General features: G+C 48.6%; 1 protein-coding gene and 1 long non-coding RNA gene across 3 annotated transcripts in view; both read right to left on the bottom strand.

The window, feature by feature from the left end:
* Nucleotides 1-2,327: 2,327 nt before the first annotated feature.
* WNT11 (Wnt family member 11) overlaps nt 2,328-18,870 on the bottom strand; it is a 56,057-nt gene continuing 39,514 nt past the window's right edge. For both annotated transcript variants that reach the window (XM_035116173.2, XM_060273927.1), the window contains one exon: nt 2,328-2,632. In XM_035116173.2, coding sequence (XP_034972064.1) covers nt 2,458-2,632 — 175 coding nt within the window. In that variant the 3' untranslated portion in view covers nt 2,328-2,457. The remainder of the gene's footprint in view (nt 2,633-18,870) is intronic.
* Nucleotides 12,378-18,824, bottom strand: LOC132592022 (uncharacterized). The gene is made up of 2 exons (XR_009557521.1): nt 14,944-18,824; nt 12,378-14,574 (listed from the first exon to the last, which is right to left on the bottom strand). It is a non-coding gene; the product is annotated as an uncharacterized LOC132592022 (long non-coding RNA).

The raw sequence follows: 18,870 nt of genomic DNA, 5'->3' as shown, positions 1-18,870 counted from the left end.
TTTTGGAACTGGGCAAAGCAGCATCAAAAGTCACTTTGGAGCATGCTCCGCCCAGTTCCAAAATGGCGGCAGCGCTACTTCTGGTCCTGTCCCTTATTTCTCTGACAGCAACTTGGCAGGTATGCACTGGGAACGTTTGGGGCGTGGGGACGTTCGGGTTCCAAAGAACTTTCACAAACTGGAACACTCCCTTCCGGGCTTGCGGCGTCTGTGAGCCAAAACGTTCAACTCCTAAAGCGTTTGGCTCCCAAGGTTCGACTGTATACTGTAACTGTCTTTAAAAAACAAACAAACCACAAGATCTGCCATGTGGCTTTCCTCAACGCACCACTTGCTGTGGTTATTTTAGGTCCCATCTGAACTACACACTTAAAGCAGTGTCATGCCACTATTCTCCGCCTGGGAAAAATAACACCTTAACTTTGGGTGCCAATCCAAGATCGTGCACATTCCCAGCCATATCAAGACACCATGAGTGGGACACACGAGATTGTCCTTTGCCGCTGCCGCTCTTCGCTTGCCTCTCTTTCAAAGTGGATCCATGCAAGGGATCAGCAGCTGGCAGGTCTGGGGCCAGGGCACAGGCATGTAAGGGAGAGCCCTGCTGGATTGAAAAGCTCAGCATCCTGATCCCAGTAGTGGTCCACCAGGTGCATCCAAGAATCCCACAAAGACAATGGTTGCCGTCCCTGACCCTGTATTCCCAGCAACTGGTATTTTGAGAAAGACTACTCTTGAAGCTGGAGGCTCCATTGACCTTTCACGGCTGACAGGGGTGAAGCCAGGCCTGGCGTCGGCACCCAGCATGCTCAGGCAATTGCCTGGGCAACCCCAAAGTCCCCACTGGTGCCGATGTTGGTTGCTGGCATAGTTTTCTTTTTTTTGGCTTTCATTTGCACAGCAAGTGTGCTGCGATGCCATGGTTGCAGTCGCTCGCCACTTTCAGGACTTAGAAGCATTCTAGAGAAAAGAAGGCAGCGTGCAGCTACAGCCTCAGGGGGGCGCTCTGCTTTGCAGTGTGCCCACTGTCCTCAGAAAAATATCAAAGCACAAGGGTCTCTTCCCCACTGCCACTTGATAAGCTTCCTTGGGGAGACACCAGGTTGCAATGGGGATCCCCCAGAGGACACCATGCCCAGGGCTCCCAGATGCCAACCCTGGGGGGAGGCTACCCTCCAACTGTCATATCTAAAGCTGGGGGAGGTAGTGGTTGCTGCAAGAGTAGGACTTTGAGCACTTCCAGATGGCCCACTTATTGAGCATGCATCTTGATTTGCCTGCAGGGAGGTCAGGCAACAAGCAAGAAGAGCTCTTCCCCATCCCTTTCCTTCCTGCAAAAGTCCCCATCTTTGGGGGAGAGTGTGTTTGCTGCACAAGACTGCTAGATCAGTTCCAATTGTGCAACCTGTCTTTGCTGGTCTGCAACTGAATCCTTCCCACAAAACTAAGACAGCATGGAGGTGCCCCAAGTCTCTCCCGCATTGTTCTTGATGTTTGTGCCCTCCCCCTCTGCCAGTTAAGATGCGTGGCTTATCGCTTCCTTCTGGACTTGCACTGCAAGCGCAGGAGACTCTGACCAAGGCACACAAGTAAGAACTCAAGAGAAAGCGAGAAGCACCGTGAAAATCGCGGCAGTGGGAGCTCACTTTTGAGGAACGGGGCTCGATCCTTGCCTACTCCTTTCTGCTGCGTTATCAGCTTCTTAAAGTGACCGTCTGTCAAGAGCAATCGCTCACACCAGGCACAGTCAATCAACCCTAGAAGGATGGGGGGGGGAATTGGGGCAAAATACTATGGGGATCTTTCCTCCTTTGACGGCACTCCCATCCCAAAAAAGAATGATGTTGTGAAAGGGGAACCAGTGGAGAGAGAGAGAGAGAGACAGAGAGACAGAGAGACAGAGAGAGAGAACCTCTGCAGTAAAACATTGTAGAATTTCCTTTGTCAGCTATCAAATGTCATGTTACATTACAACAGAGAAACAAAGGCTCTCCTGTATCGACTTTCATGTGTTCTTATCCCATTCCTGGCAACCCGCTTCCCATTCCCTCAGCCCCATAGCACACACAGAAGGCACTCAGTGGCCAGGTATTGAACAATAACAAGAAGACCGGATGTCCACTATATAAGAACCAAGTTTGGTCTTTGCGGCTCTTTTGGCAAGGAAGATCTCATCCAAGCGTCAACACCTGTTTGCCAGTTTCAGCCACGCCGTCCTCCACGGATTGCGAAAGTTCCTTCCCAAAAGGTAACCATTTATGAAACGTCTGATCATTCCAGCATTGCGATGGCTGTCCAACAGTCTTGTGGTTTTTGTTTTTTGTTTAAAAAAAAGCAAGCCAAACATCGTCTAGGGTTCGGAAAGCTTTTCTCCTGTCCGAAAAGCGCTGGGAAATGTGGCACGGGTGTCTCAAGTCTGCGGGCCCAGAGGGGAGCCGAGTGACGCGAGGAAGGGCCTCACTTGCACACGTATCTCTCGACAGTCCTCTCGCACTTTTTGCAGGTGACGTAGCAGCACCAGTGGTACTTGCAGTGGCAGCGCTCCACCACCTTGTCCATGTAGGGGTTGTAGCCGCGGCCACAGCACATAAGGTCACAGCTGTCGCTGCCATTGGAGGTCTTGTTGCATTGCCTGCAAGACAGAAAACATCATGAGCCGGGATGCCAAAGGCTAGAGGGTGGGGAAGGATGGCTGAGGAACTCAGCTGCGAAGCCCATCAGCCTCCTTGTGGGACTAGGAGCTGGAAGGGAACCAAGACATCATCAGGTTGAAAGCAGCCAAAAGCATCTCTGCCAGGGAAGAATCTTCCCTTTCGGGGAAAGGGCTGTAGCTCAGCCGTAGAGCATCTGTTCCGCATGCAGAAGGGCCTCAGCATCTCTCCAAGGAGGGCTGGGAATATCCCCTGATTGGAACCTCGGAGAGCCTCTTCCAAGGAGGACCGATAGTCCAGTTTAGCAGAAAATGACGTCCTACGTTCCTCGGAGTCAAACACAAGGCATGGTCTCCCCCTGACATTGCAGAGAGAGGAGGCAGGACACAAACAGAGGCCCATCTGCTGAAATTGCAGCCTTTGCACAGGTTACAGCAGGCATCCCCAAACTGCGGCCCTCCAGATGTTTTGGACTACAATTCCCATCTTCCCTGACCACTGGTCCTGTTAGCTAGGGATCATGGGAGTTGTAGGCCAAAACATCTGGAGGGCCGCAGTTTGGGGATGCCTGGGCTACAGCATCCTATTTTTCCGGACACTGAATTTGGATCGGGACACTCTTGTTGCGGGTGTTCATGCCTCCAAACTGGACGGGGCTGATTTACACTCTCCAATATTTTCTGATGAAAATAGGGACATCCTATTCCAAACCTTCCAACATTTCTCCAATGAAAATAGGGACGTCCTAAGGAAAAGCAAGACATTCCTGGATCAAATCAGAAACTGGGACAGCGTCTATAAATCTGGGGCTGTCCCTGAAAAATAGGGACACTAGGAGGGTCTGCTGATGGAGTCACCAGAACAAGGATGTCGCTTTGAAAGGAAGGGGGAGGCAGTTAGCACCGTGTTCCTATAATCTTTCAGGGGACATGTGAAGAGGGGTGAAAACACTTGCCTCCTTTGAACTGCCACATTAAAGGAAGCCATCCCAGCAGGGCACTCCTTGCAGCACAGCTGTGGGAGTTGTTTTTCTTTCTCCTCAAAGGAGTGTCGTGTCTTTTTTTTTAATATTGGGGTGGAGGGAATCCCCCCTCAAAACGTTGCCTTTTGCCGTGATCACATGAATATAAGAATGTGCTTTATACCAGATCAGACTATTTGTCTATTGAGCTCAGTGCTGTCTACTCCAGGGGTGGGAAATGTAATACTCACATGAGCAACAGCCAGCATTGTCTAGGACAGGGGTCCCCAGACTACGGCCCCCGGGCCGGATGCGGCCCAATTGGCCTCCCAATCCGGCCCGCGACGACCCCCGCCGCCCGCTGCCGCCGCCCGCTCTTACGGCGCGCAGCGCGACGGCGATCTTCCAAATCGGGAAAAAATCGCCGAAAATCCTTTGTGCGCATGCGTATGGGCCTCTCCCAACCCAGAAGAGGTCATTTCCGGTGCACTTCCGGGTCGGGGGAGGCCCATACGCATGCGCACAAGTGATTTTCGGCAATTTTTTCCGACCGGGAAGCACGCCAGTGCGCCAGTAAGTGTGTGTGCGCATGCGCACGGGCGCGCACTCCCCCGCCCTCCGGCCCAAAGCCCGGTAAGTCTGGGGACCCCTGGTCTAGGATCAGGGATGATAATGAGGGTTTTAGTTAGTGATGGGCACATTCTGTCTGTTTTCAGTTTCTCTCAGCTTCTTACTTTGCCTGCCTTAAGTTCAGTTCGCCACACTGCAACATCAGTCCCCCCCCTTTTAAAAAGTATTCATGCAAATTCATCAGCATTCCTGTGTGAATTTCTCCTATATACAATTTTTTTTTGTTCGCAAAGCAATTTCCCCTAATGCAACGCACCAGCAGCCTCATACAGTGTTACCTCGGGTTACAGACACTTCAGGTTACAGGCGCTTCAGGTTACAGACTCCGCTAACCCAGAAATAGTACCTCGGGTTAAGAACTTTGCTTCAGGATGAGAACAGAAATCGCGCGACGGCAGCCGGAGGCCCCATTAGCTAAAGTGGTGCCTCAGATTAAGCACAGTTTGAGGTTAAGAACGGACCTCCAGAACAAATTAAGTTCTTAACCTGAGTTACCACTGCATCTGGTGCTGCTTGGGGAGTCTAAGGAACCAAAAAATCAGTGTGGTTCTGAAAGGTTCTGTCCGCCATGTTGATTCAAAATGGCACCTAACTGCATTCAAACATAGACAAAAACCTGCTCCCTGACCTCAAGAACCACCATGCAACATTTGGTGGCGATAATGTGGTCCTAGGTAGATTGTCCTTTAAATGTGAACACAATCAGAATTCTCTGCAAAAACTGGGTATCGGCTACCCCTGGTCTAGTCTCCCTGACGGTTCCTCAGGGTCTTGGGGACTGAGAGGCGCTTTTACTGCCTTCTGCTTGACCCTTCTAGCTGGAGATGCCAGGGATTGAACCTGGACCTTCTACATGCAAAGCAGATGCTCAAACCAATAATAATAATAATAATAATAATAATAATAATAATAATAATAATAATTTATTATTTCTACACCACCCATCTGGCTGGGTTTCCCCAGCCACTCTGGGCGGCTTCCAACAGAGCAGAATAAAACTTCAAACATTAAAAACTTCCCTAAATAGGGTTCCCTTCAGATGTCTTCTAAAAGTCGGATAGTTGTTTATTTCCTTGACATCTGATGGGAGGGCATTCCACAGGGCAGGAGCCACCACCGAGAAGGCCCTCTGCCTGGTTCCCTGCAACCTCACTTTTCGCAGGGAGGGAACCACCAGAAGGCCCTTGGAGCTGGACCTCAGTGTCCAGGCTGAACGATGGGGGTGGAGATGCTCCTTCAGGTATACTGGGTTAAGGCAAAAAAAATTTCGGCAAGCCCTAAATCTCATCCCTCCAGCAAACCCCACCACCACCACCACCAATACCACACAAGGCCATGCATCCACCGTGATCGAGACTTCACAGCAGCGCCATTCTGGGCTCAGTTTCTAGTTGCAGCTGCACGATACCAACTGCCAATAAACACAAGGTCCAATAGATGTGGAAAAGCTGTGGGTTTTTTCTCTCTCTCTCTCTCTTTACAAACGGCTTCAACGTTGCTTCCAAAACAGCCTGGCGTGCTCCGTCGCTTTGGACATGGCAGTAATTCAACATGAGATCTGGTTGGCGAGAAGCAGGGGAGGGAAATCGAGGTGGGGGGGGGACTGAGGATTGCTGGACCCTACGCCGTGGACCACTCGGTTAATGGATGGAAATGAATCCGAAGAGATTTATATGAAATTCCTCATGAGGTAATGCTTATGAGAAGTTATGGGATTAATGAAGTGCTGAGATCTCGTTCTCGGCTTGTCCTTTTATTTATTTCTGACTCAGCCTGGCCTCCTGTTTGTTATTTCAGATTTGAGTTCCTATCCAGGTTTAACTCTCCCTCCCCTTTCCTGGCTCTCTTAAGCCGACCGTTCTCATCACCCACTTCTTCTATTTTTTTCCAGGGGTGTGGGGTGGGCTAAGGGGGAAAGAGAGGAGATGCATGCAAATATTTACAGATCTCTGGAAGGCTCGGTGCAGCTCGTTCATTGCAAAACGTCCCCCTGGGAGCCAAAACCCACAATTTGCGGCCACATGCTGCTTGTTTGTCTAGTGCTGGACCGAAGGCGTCGCTCGAAAGAGACCCCTGCGAGCCAGGATGGCCGCCGGCAGCAAACCTCAGCGCAAGCCTCCTACACAAATTAGCCGAGAAGACAAATATTTGGAGCAAAGGTTCACAGGCTGAAAACAGGCGCGCGGGAGAAACTGGAGGGTTCGGTTCAGAAGGAACGTCCGTGACTATAAACCCTCTGGATTGTCAGAAAATCATCATCAGGGAAGGGTGCGATTCGGAGGGGAGAAGTGTGGGGTAAAAGGTGTGAGAGGATTAGACAAATTCATGGAGGTCTTCATGACTATGTTTTTCCACTGCTAGGGGCTATATGCCTCTGAATACCAATTGTTCAGGAACTCAAATGTTCTTGAGCTCAGGTCCTGCTTGCAAGCATCTGGTTGGCCAACAGGATGCTAGACTAGATGGGCCATTGGCCTGATCCAGCAAGCTTGTCTTCTGTTCTTCTCATGTTTAGACTAGGACCACGGCCCTGGATCTGCTTCCTTTGCAGATGTATGAACACCACACTCTTTCTGCCATTGCCCTCATGCCCTGCATTGGTGGGCTTCCCAGAAGAGGCATCTCTTCTGCAGTGGGAAACAACATGGTGGACCTTTAGCCTGGCTGGCTGATTGACTCTTCTGATATCTGTATTCCAGATAAGAATCCGTCTCTCCCTTCACCACCCTGCAAACTCTTCTGCTCTGTTCGGAACTTGTTTTCTCCCCCTTTCCTTTCTTGTCTTCGACTTATCCGGGCAGCAAAGATCAGATCATGCCAAAGAACAAAGGAGCATAGATGTATACCGTGTGCTAAATTCAAATGTTCTCCCATTTACACCAGTGTAGTTTATTCTGATTGGCAGGGGGCCCCCAATGGCTGTTTGAGAAGAACTCCCATGCTACCAGAGATTCCTGCTGTTTTTAGTCTGCAAACATCACACAACCAACTATGCTCTTCTTGGCAATGTCTCTACAGTTTGCCTACTGTCAAAATGCATGGCCGTAGCAGATAGGGCAGGGGTCAGCAAACTTTTTCAGCAGGGGGCTGGTCCACTGTCCCTCAGACCTAGTGAGGGGCTGGACTATATTTTTTTGCGGGGGGAATGAATGGATTCCTATGTCCCACAAATAACCCAGAGATGCATTTTAAATAAAAGGACACATTCTACTCATGTAAAAACTTGCTGATTCCCAGAGCGTCTGTGGGCCGGATTGAGAAGGCGATTGGGCTGGATCCAGCCCGTGGGCCTTAGTTTGCCTACCCATGAGATAGCGAGATGAATGAAGCAAGTTTTAGTGGAAGCAAAACTGTAGCAGAACAGAAAGTGCAGATTGCGATGGACATAGGACAATATGAAAATCACTACTTCCTTACATCCCTGGCTTTGGCCCTTCCCCATAGCTGTTCCACAAACCAAACCAGAGCTCACTAATCTAAAAGGGATGGGAAAAGATAGGCATTGCATATAAATGCCAATTTCATAGAGCAGGCACGTCCAACAGGTAGATCGTGATCTACCAGTAGATCACTGGATGTCTGCGGTAGATCACTGGTAGATCACTGGCTCTCCCCAAAGAAGCTGAACAACTGTGGCTCCCCTAAAAAAAGCTCAACATTTTACTTCCTCTCTGAAAAAACCTCTAACAACTTTGACTTGAACCCCCCCCCCCAAAATGGGCCTTCCTCCTTCCTAAAAAAAAGCTCCAACAACTTTGACCTGAACCCCCTAAAAGGGGGTAGATCACTGCCAGTTTTTAACTCGGTGAGTAGATCGCAGTCTCTTGGGAATTGGCCACCCCTGTGACATAGAGAATTGAATCAGCTGTTTGTTTGTTTTTTGGATTTTTTATAATTTTTTTGAAACCCTTTCCAGTGAAGGGCAGAGATATTCCTGCTTTGTCTTTTACTCTTTCCCCTATTCTCCACTCCCCTTTCCATTAACTGCAGCCTAGTCTGGTATCATTTACCGCTTATTTCAAAACTGTTGGCGAGTGTTTTAGGAAGAAGGTGGGAGGCTGGTGTTAGGAAACTTGAAGGGCCTCATTTAGAAGATAAGGTTTTTCCTTCCAGGGTTTTCCTTACAAGGAAGTTCCATCCCAAAGCTGAATAGAAACCATCTTTTTCTCCCCGGTTCAGCACATGCTTGTTACTGACGCTCATAAATTGGTGGAGCTGTTTCACAAACCGGTTCCTGTCAAGATTTATCTTCCTCTCCAGGTTGCTTTTCTTTTGCTTAGCAAGACCATGGCAGAGATAAGGCGGAAGGGAGATCTATCTATGCAATAGCGCTGGCCCGTCAGAAATGTAATTCTCAAGATGCAGAGCCGCGACCCAATTCTGTGCAGTTTAAAAACTATTGGTTCCCATCTAGGCCTTGTGCAATTTGGCCGTTTGCGGAATCTGGGAGGATTCTGGGAGAATCCAAAAGGGCAGGGCGCATTAGCAGGAACACCAGCCTCACATTCAAGCTATGAATCTGCTCCCTAAAGCTTGGGTGTGTTTAGATTTCAGGACTTTGGTTCAGGACCGCTTCCAGTTTCAACATTTTTGTTGCTGTTGAAAAAGAGGAAGGAAAAAGAGCATAAACGAAAACAGGCTTTCTTTTTCCAACATGGCCCCAGGATAGCTAAGAACGAGTCCCAGGTTTCTCATTAAAGCTTTCTAAGCACCACCATCCCCTCATTTGGGTGGGTGGGGTGGGGGTGAGAATTTTGCACAGACCTGTTTCAGTCATTTGACTCCCCCCCCCCCCAGGAATTCACCTGTAGGGGAAGGATGCTAATTGGGGAAGACTGTTAGGTCAAAATGGACCCAACCTCTCCAGTTAACCAATGCATCCACCTGCTGGTGTGAAATTGTTCCCTGTGGCACATGATGCAACTATATGCGTAGGCAATGGAACACTCTCCCTAATTATCCCCATCATCCTGTTAAGTGATCAAAACACCATTAACGGGACGCGAGAGAAGTTCCCCACCTTTGCTTCTGCTTCTTTTTCCACATGTTCATCTTCCCCCACCCTCGAGTTCCTCTCTCTTTCCAGTTACAGGTAGGTAGCCGTGTTGGTCTGGGTCGAAGTAAAATAAAAAAAAATTCCTTCAGTAGCACCTTAAAGACCAACTAAGTTTTTATTTTGGTATGAGCTTTCGTGTGCATGCACACTTCTTCAGATACCTATCTGAAGAAGTGTGCATGCACACGAAAGCTCATACCAAAATAAAAACTTAGTTGGTCTTTAAGGTGCTACTGAAGGAATTTTTTTTATTTCTCTCTTTCCAGTTCACCTTTACATAGACCAGTGATGGGCAACTGTAAGAGAGAGGGCTTGCAGAGAGCAGCCCACTCTGCTTACTTCCATCAGATGGGAGAGCAGCAGCAAGTCTGGGAGTTTAAATCAGGAACAGGAAGGGTTAAGACGGGTCCAGGGCTCTGCAGAGTCCTGGTGGTTCAGCTCCAGGCTGGTAGCAGGGAAGCAGGGGAGGAGCTAGCTTCAGCAGGGGCTGGAAAGGAGGTAGACCGGCACCTCAGGAGCCTGGTTTGGGACCACAGAGGACCCATAGAGCAAGGAGGAGGGGCGTTTGGATGCCCAGGCTTAAAAGGGGGGTCAGAGCCCACGAGACGCCATTGTGGGCTTCTGCCCCATGCAGAGCAGACATGATTTGAGACATCTCACCACTGTATATAGCATGCACAATAAAACTATGAAAATCCAGAGGATGTGTGGAGTGCTTACTCGGGAGTAGCCAACACCCCATCTGTGACAGCAACCTTTTAGCTTGGTGTGTCAAAATTCGCCAAAAAACCGAGCGTAACTCGGGTGGTGTGTCACTTTGAGAAAAAAAACCATAATTTCGCGATAGTTATAGTTTAAATAACAAAAATGTATAATTGTAATATATAACTGTATTTAATAAGCCAAAAACTAATTATTTAACCAAACCAAAAAAAAAAACCCCTTATTTATCACAAAGTGCCCAGAGTTGTTGAGCTTTTGGGGGGGAGCTGCTGACCAAAGTTTTGGAGGTTTTTTGGGGGGGGTGCAAAAGTTGCTTTGCTTTTTTTGGGGGGGGGTGCCCCAAAGCTGCTGCACTTTTTTGGGGGGGGGGGAGAGAACAGAAATAAATGACGAATGATACCTTCGCTGGAACTAATACACAGCACCGACATAGTCTGCCAAAGCGCCAAAACCCCCAGCACAGAACGAGTTAAAAAACGAACGCTGTTACACCCAATCATCGTCTGCCAAAGCGCCAGAAAAAACAGCACAGAAAGGGTTAAAAAACCCAATCTCTGGCTACCAGCAGCAACAACAACAACAAAAAAGGATCCGGGTTTTAACAGCGGAGTTTTAACAGCACAGACAAGCTGTAGCGGGAGAACAAATGGGGGGGAAACAACAACAACAACAACAACAACAACAACAACAACAACAACAACAACAACAGCTCGAATGGGCCGATGGGGCGTGTGCCATCAATGAGGGCTCTGTGTGTCACGTCTGACACGCGTGTCATAGGTTCGCCATCACTGACATAGACAATGGATTCAGCAGAGGTCTTAGGTTTCTAAATCACATGAAGGTACCAAGTCAGAGGGTTGTTTCAGATAGCCTTGCCTTGCCCTGCCTTGCCAGGAAATCTCCTTTGAAACATAGGTGCAGCGGACTGACTTTGGAACTCGTAGCATACAAGGTGGGTTATTCATCTGCTATTTATTACAGCGTCTTGTGCACATTTAGCTCATGCAGTTTCAGCCACACACGGTTGACGCCTGGCTGGTTAAAATCCCACAAGTTAGCTCATCTGATTAGAGCGTGGTGCTGATAACTTCGAGGTCGTGGGTTTTATCCCCATACAGGCCACCTAAATATTCCCGCCCGGAAACCATTGTCCCCACTGTGGAAGGACGTGTGGATCCAGAATTGGCCTCCACAGTCACTTACGGACCCATTGTTAAAACCGTGTTTATGGAAGACAATCTTACTCGGATACGAGGGATCGCCAAAGAAGATATTCCTGAGAGCTGGACCATAAAGAAGGCTGATGGTCGAAGAATTGATGCTTTTGAATTCTGGTGCTGGAGCGGACTCTTGAGAGTCCCATGGACTGCAAGAAGATCAAACCGATCCATTCTGAAGGAAATCAGCCCTGAGTGCTCAGATCCTGAAGCCGAGGCTCCAATAATTTGGCCACCTCATGAGAAGAGAAGACTCCCTGGAAAAGACCCTGATGTTGGGAAAGATGGAGGGCACAAGGAGAAGAGGACGACAGAGAACGAGATGGTTGGACAGTGTTCTTGAAACTACTAACATGAGTTTGACCAAACTGCGGGAGACAGGGGAAGACAGGAGTGCCTGGTGTGCTCTGGTCCATGGGGTCGCGAAGAGTCGGACATGACTAAACGACTAAACAACAAGCCCTAGGGGGCAGGCCCAGATATAGGTTTGATGAGCCCCAAGCTACTGAAGGTAATGGGGCCCTTTATATGTCCAGCTGTCCTTTGTCAACAACAAATTGTTGCTGCTTTATGTGTTGAATAGATGCTATATGGTAATTTATGGACCTAATCTCAAGCCATTTGCACATGTCGCCTTGCAACCAGTCCATGCAGAATGGCGCACCCTATATATAGAAAGGAGCAAACCAGTGATATTTTAGGGAGCAGGCTAGAAGGCAGGGCCCATGACTTACATCATAGGAGCCTACACAACACAAAATACTGTTGCTGTATGTAGGTTTTATTTTATTTGTTTTTTATCTTATATTTCAGAAATGTACATCCAGTTGTTTTTTCTTTACCTTTTTTTGGGAGCCCCAAGAGAGTGGGGCCCTAAGCTATAGCTTGTTTAGGTTATACATAAATCTGGCACTCCTCGGGGGACCTTCCATCTAAACAATTTCTATGATTCTATGAAATTCAAGTAAGGCAGAGAGCTTGTTAGAATTCCTGAGGCTTCACTACGCACTCTTCCCCTGTTTTTAGTAATGCTTTATTTTACTTCATAAATTTACATGGAGGGCACCATAATCTTTGCACAGCTTGGGGCCTCTAAAGGCCTTAATCCAGCCCTGGGCAGGGAGCTTAGATGATGATGTCTATTTGTTCTGATGTGTTTGCAGGGACACTAGATGATGTTGCATCAAAATAAGTGCTATCCCACACTCCCCAATTCATTTCCAGCGCACTTTTTTTGGGGGGGGGAAGGTTTGTTGCACAAGACCACCCTATAAAATACAACAGGGCGATTTATCCGGATGTGATGGAATCCCACCCAAAAACAGCGATAGTCTGGAAGCCCCCTTTATGCTCACTAAACGGTACAGACCACGGGCACTTATTTGTTGAGCATCGCTTCCGGAAGTATAAAGCCACTCATTCTGCAAACCGCAAACAGCCGGGCACACCAGAGATTGGAGATGTGGGTTCCTATTTCCATGAGTGAGTGAGGGAAGCTTGAATCTGCTAGTAAAAGCATTGGACAGATAGCTTATCAGCTCTTCCTGCGCATGTTAAGCATCCGAGCTGCTCAGGACAATAAGGTCTGCATTATGCATTCCTGGAAAATCCATCCCAGATATGGAACTCATAACATGGTTCTGGCGAAAACAAAGCTATCTTTTATGGCTCCAAACATTTTTGTTTCTTTTTTAAAGGGGCTTTTAAGAAAGGGACAGAAGTAAGGATAGAATCAACTACCACTGGCTACCTGCAATATTACAAAACATCTAGTTATATGATGCATGCAAGCAAGCTGCCTTAGACCATTGGTCCATCTGGCTCAGTATTGCCCACACAGGCTGGCAGCAGCTTTCCAGGATTTCAGGCAGAGGACACCCCAAGCCCCATCTGAGGACTGAACTGGGCACCTCCTGTGTACAAAGCAGATTTTCCACCGCTGAGCTACAGCAACCATTCTCTTGGATATGTGTTACGTAGAGATTTCAGTTTGGGCAATCAACTTCCAGCCTCCAGGGGTTTCCTGGTTATAAAAGGGGAAGTCATGGAGAAATTCAGAGAAGTTTTCAAATCAGAAGACAGGTGAACTAATACCAGTGTACTGGAAGAAGCAAAGATCACCTGTGTTGAAGCAATGATTCTTCAACATCAACTTCGCTGGACTGGTCATGTTGGGCGGATGCCTGATGATCGTCTTCCAAAGCAACTACTCTATTCCGAACTTAAAAATGGAAACCGTAATGCTAGTGTTCAACAGAAGAGGTTTAAAGACTGTCTCAAGGCAAATCTTTAAAAATGTAGTATAAACACCGACAAATGGGAAACACTGGCTTGCGAGTGCTCCAATTGCAGAACAGCCTTTACCAAAGGTGTTGTGGGCTTTGAAGATGCTCGAACTCAGGACACAAGGGAGAAACATGCTAAGAAGAAGGCACGCTTGGCAAATCCACACCATGATCAACTCCCGCCTGGAAACCAATGTCCCCACTGTGGAAGGACGTGTGGATCTAGAACTGGCCTCCACAGTCACTTGCAGACTCATTGTTAAAAGAGTGTTCATGGAAGACAATATTACTCGGCTACGAGTGAAAGAAGAAGAGGAAGAAGCCTCCAGGTGACTGTAGCAACTACTGTCAGAATTTAGAGCTACAGGTGGCCCACCCTTTCAGCATCACACCTCCTGTTTGCAGTGTTTAGTTTTGCATGACATTAAAGGAATTGATCTGCTGGTTTGAACGAGCGAGTGAGGGGGCTCTGTGTGGGTGCCTGTAACTCCCCATTCTAATGCCACCACAGTCACCCAGAGGCTTCTGAACGCATGGCGGCTGGCTCAAAAGTCTTATGTGTGAACTGGTGGGCAGTTTATGAGCTTCTTTTTTGTTGCTTCCCTTTGTACTTGTAGGTTTCATACAAGCAGGAATTGCGGACAATTGTAGTCATAAAACATTGCACGCATAGTTCTGGGCACACAGCTCCAAGTTCCAATAAATATGGCAGTGCTTCCCTATCATAAGGACAGAGACGGGGAAACTCAGGCTCAATGTGGCCCTTCAATCCTCTCTGTCTGGCCCTCAAGACTCTCCCCAAGCCACACCCTCTCATGCCTCTGCTTTGACTCCTCCCTAAGTATGTTTGCCTGGTTTGTTTAGTGCTGTTTGCTTATCTGGCTGGAGGGCAGAGAGATCAATCTTATTGTACAGAGGTAAAAATTACATTCATGGCTCTGCTCACTTTCGCCACCGGCACGTGGCCCCCAGAAGGCAACGTGGCTTTCATACTAAGAAAAGTTCCCCACCCCTGGCTTAGGTAAAAAAGGTGAAAGGTAAAGGACCCCTGGATGGTTAAAGGGTAAAGGTAAAGGGGCCCCTGACCATCAGGTCCAGTCGTGTCTGACTCTGGGGTTGCGGCGCTCATCTCGCTCTATAGGCCGAGGGAGCCAGCGTTTGTCCACAGACAGCTTCCGGGTCATGTGGCCAGCATGACAAAGCTGCTTCTGGCGAACCAGAGCAGCGCACGGAAACGCCGTTTACCTTCCCACCGGAGCGGTCCCTATTTATCTACTTGCACTTTGATGTGCTTTCGAACTGCTAGGTGGGCAGGAGCTGGGACCGAGCAACGGGAGCTCACCCCATTGCAGGGATTCGAACCGCTGACCTTCTGATCTGCAAGCCCTAGACTCTGTGCTTTAACCCACAGCGCCACCTGGATGGTTAAGTCCAGTCAAAGGCGACTATGGGGTTGTGGCACTCATCTCGCTTTCAGGCCAAGGGAGCTGCCGTTTATCCACAGACAGCTTTCCAGGTCATGTGTCCAGCAGGACTAAACCGCTTCTGGTGCAACGGGACACCGACAGAAGCCAGAGTGCAGGGAAATGCCATTTACCTTCCTGCCAGAGCAGTACCTATTTATCTACTTGCACTGGCATGCTTTCGAACTGCTAGGTTGGCAGGAGCTAGGACAGAGCAATGGGAGCTCACTCCATCACAGGGATTTGAACCACCGACCTTCTGATTGGCAAGCCCAAGAGGCTCTGTGGTTTAGACAACAGCACCACCCGTGTCGCTGGCTTAACCCTTTCCGCACTCACTGCTTCTCCCAGGCAGTCACTTCCTCTGGATCCTTTTCTCTAAGATGGAGCAACATGCTTGGGAATCCAGGGACAGGGAAAGGAGGCTGGGGAGTAGGAGAATCCTCCAGCAGTTGATATGGTGGTAGACTACCCCTGGGTCTGGAGGTTCCATTGGACTACGACTAATAGGCATTGATAGACTTCTGTTGCGCAACCCACACCCCAGATGCAGCTAAGAGAATCCAATTCATAGCCTGAAGTCCATTCTTGAGTACATAAATCCATTAATAGCTCCAGTTAATCCACTAATGTTCACAGAGGAGGGGAAAGTGGGAAGGAGGGGGAAAGAGAGGCTTGTCCTGGCGACATCGCCTTCCCGACACCTCTGGTTTGCTGATCCCTGCTCCAACTTGAAAGGGAAAGTGTCTTTTCTTCTTCCTCTGCCAGTCCAGAGAGAGCGAGTGTGAATGGACGAAATGGGAACGCATTATTGCTGGGGAGGCCGGTGGGCAAGTAGAAGGATGCACACCTTCTGAGAAAGCGCTTTCGGCCAAATGGATCAGTTTTAAAAGGCAGCAGCGGTGGGACCTTCCAAACGTGGAAGCTCAAACAGCGTACAATATTATAGACGCCCCAGGGGCCTTTTAAAGCCATTTGGAAGAGGTCCATATGAACATTACACTCCTTTATGTGTGGGAAGTGTGAGCTATATTTTATATGTTTTCACACACCCACACACAGGCGCACACAGAGAGAGATGCCATAATGCCGTTGGCTCCTGCAAGGAAAGTCTCTGCTCCCTTATATGACCATAGGAAACTGCCTTAAATGGAGTCAGACCTTTGGCCCATTGAGCTCAGTCTTGTCCACACTGACTGGCAGAGGCTCTCCGGGGTTTCAGACTGGGAACATTCCAAGCCCTACCTGGAGATGCCAGTGGAGACTGATCCGGTGACCTTCTGCATGCAAAGCATATGCTCTCGCGCTGAGCTACAGCCCCTGTCTGTCATGGCCGGAGTCAGCCATAGGTGATCCATCTGGGATGCAGACTGAGACCCTACCTGCCCGCGGACTGTCTCGCCAGAGTGGTGCATGCTCTAGTTATCTCCTGCTTGGACTACTGCAATGCACTCTATGTGGGGCTACCTTGAAGGGGACCTGGAAACTACAACTAATCCATAATGTGGCAGCCAGTTTGGTGACTGGGAATGGCCACCAAGACCACATAACACCGGTCCTGTGAGAACTACACTGGCTCTCAGTATGTTTCCGAGCACAATTCAAAGTGTTGGTGCTGAGCTTTAAAGCTCTAAAAGGCCTCGGCCCAGTATACCTGAAGGAGCGTCTCCACCCCCATCGTTCAGCCCAGACACTGAGGTCCAAGAGCAGAGGGCCTTCTGGCGGTTCCCTCACTGCGAGAAGTGAGGTTGCAGGGAACCGGGCAGAGGGCGTTCTCGGTAGTGGCTTCTGCCCTGTGGAACGCCCTCCCATCAGATGTCAAGGAAATAAACAGCTATCTGACTTTTAGAAGACATCTGAAGGCAGCCCTGTTCAGGGAAGTTTTTAATGTTTGATGTTTTATCGTGTTTTTAATATTCTGTTGGTGGCCTCCCAGAATGGCTGGGGAAACCCAGCCAGATGGGCAGGATATAAGTAAGTAAATAAATAATCAACAACGGAACAGTAACTCCCACAAAAATTAAAGGAATATGTTGAGCAAAGATTTTCAGAGCAAAGAGCAGCCACTGTTTAACTGAGCACAGCAATATTCCCTGGCTGACTGAAGGCAGCAATTCAAGACAGCAAGAACAAGGAGGGAGGGAAGGAAGGGGGGGGGGAAAGCAGGCGATTATTAAAAATGTGGTCGTGTCCAACTGGACAATTCTGAAAGGCAGAAATTCAATGCTTTGAGTGGGAATTCAACCAGGATACGGCTTTAAAAACAAATAAACGTGTGCCGAGGGATCTTGGATAACCTCCCTGTACAAATCCAAAGCATTTTGGGTGTCAGTGGTGTTGGGTCATCTCCAGGCCAGTTGGAGGGCTGCCTTTAGGGTTCTCCAATCCCCAAACACAAGCCCTTTTGTTTTGCTATGGACACGGGTCATTTGTCTGACAATGGATCTTCCAGATGGAAAGGAGGATACCAAGACAAGACTGTACAGCTGAGGAACGAGGGCAGTAATGTGGAGAGGGTGGAAACTGTCTTAGATAGAGTCAGATCCTTGGCCTGTCTAGCTTAGCATAAGTCTATCTAGCTACAGTTCCCAGGTTTCTTTGGGGGGAAGCCATGACTGTAAAAGTGGTATAGCAGTCCTTTAAACTGTAAGGTGTGGCCTCAGTCTTGGCCACAGAGCACGATTCAACATGGAAAAATAGGAAACCACCTTACACAATGTCATACTATTTATTCAACTAGCCAAGCATGGTCTACTCTGACTGGCAGTGGCTCCTAGGATCTCAGGTATCATGGCCTTGAGCTCAGAGGAGGAGGAAACAGAGCCTGAGCCAGTGTTACCTGTTCCACACCTGGCCAATAGCTCAGGCAGCATGGCAAGTGGGAGGCCACAGTCAATCGAATAAGTGACTGCCTGAAGGCTAGAACGTTATGTAGTTGTTAAAATCCCTAATATTTAATGGACCTTAGGAAGAAGGGTCTCATAAGGGCCTCAGCTGACCTCCAGCCTTGGTTGGAGCATGTGGCTCACTGGGAGCTCTCCGTGGTGCTGAAACCTGCAGGTACCCGGTGCATAACTTTGGACTGATTCAGCAGGACTCTGCTTGTGTTCTTCTGGACGCACATGCAGACCAGACACTCAATGCCCACACGTTTGGACAGGCAGGTGCCCGTGCTCACTCGCATCTTTTCAGATTCCCACACTTCTGCCCATCAGCAGAGAAGTGAGAGGGGGTACTCCCCATCACAGTGCTGCAATTGGATGGAGGAAGCAGGAGAAGGGAAGACCTCTTCATACTTTTCAAAGCCGTTGCATGAAAGTTTTAGTAAACAGAAAGGAGCCCTTCTTCCAGTTCCCTGAGCTCCAAAACTTTCTTCCAACGGCATAAAAGAAGAAAGGATCCTTTCCAGAAGTAAGAAGAGGCGCCTGCTTTGGGGACTATAGCTGTTTTGGACACCCAAGCATATCCCAAACCACTAACAAGAACCCCATGGATGAAGAACAAGCAGAAAATAGGTTGTTATTATTATTTTAAGAAAACTAAAACTGTTTTTAAAAGAAACACTTGGGGGCTGGATGCCACCTGGAGACTGCGGATTCTAAGGATATGCTCTGCTCCTGGGCCTGGGCCTTTTATAAATACATTTCCAAATGAGCCAGACTCCATTGAGTCCCAGCTTCGAAGCCCAGTGGATTTGCAAAACACAGACCCTCGAATCAACCACTGGACTGCAGGGTTTTCTGGACACTGGCGCCAAGTCTTGTTTCCTGAGTATTTACTGCAGAAAGAAGGTGGTTTTAAGGACTTGGGTTTAGTGGTGAGCTGATTTGGAGGGAACTACTAAGCGAGAGGAGGATAAAGAACAGGTTCCACCTGGAGAG

Source organism: Zootoca vivipara, chromosome 4 (genome assembly GCF_963506605.1).
Source record: "Zootoca vivipara chromosome 4, rZooViv1.1, whole genome shotgun sequence".
Taxonomy (NCBI): domain Eukaryota; kingdom Metazoa; phylum Chordata; class Lepidosauria; order Squamata; family Lacertidae; genus Zootoca; species Zootoca vivipara.
The sequence above is the reverse complement of the archived record's forward strand: the minus strand, read 5'-3'. Positions and strand labels throughout refer to the sequence as shown.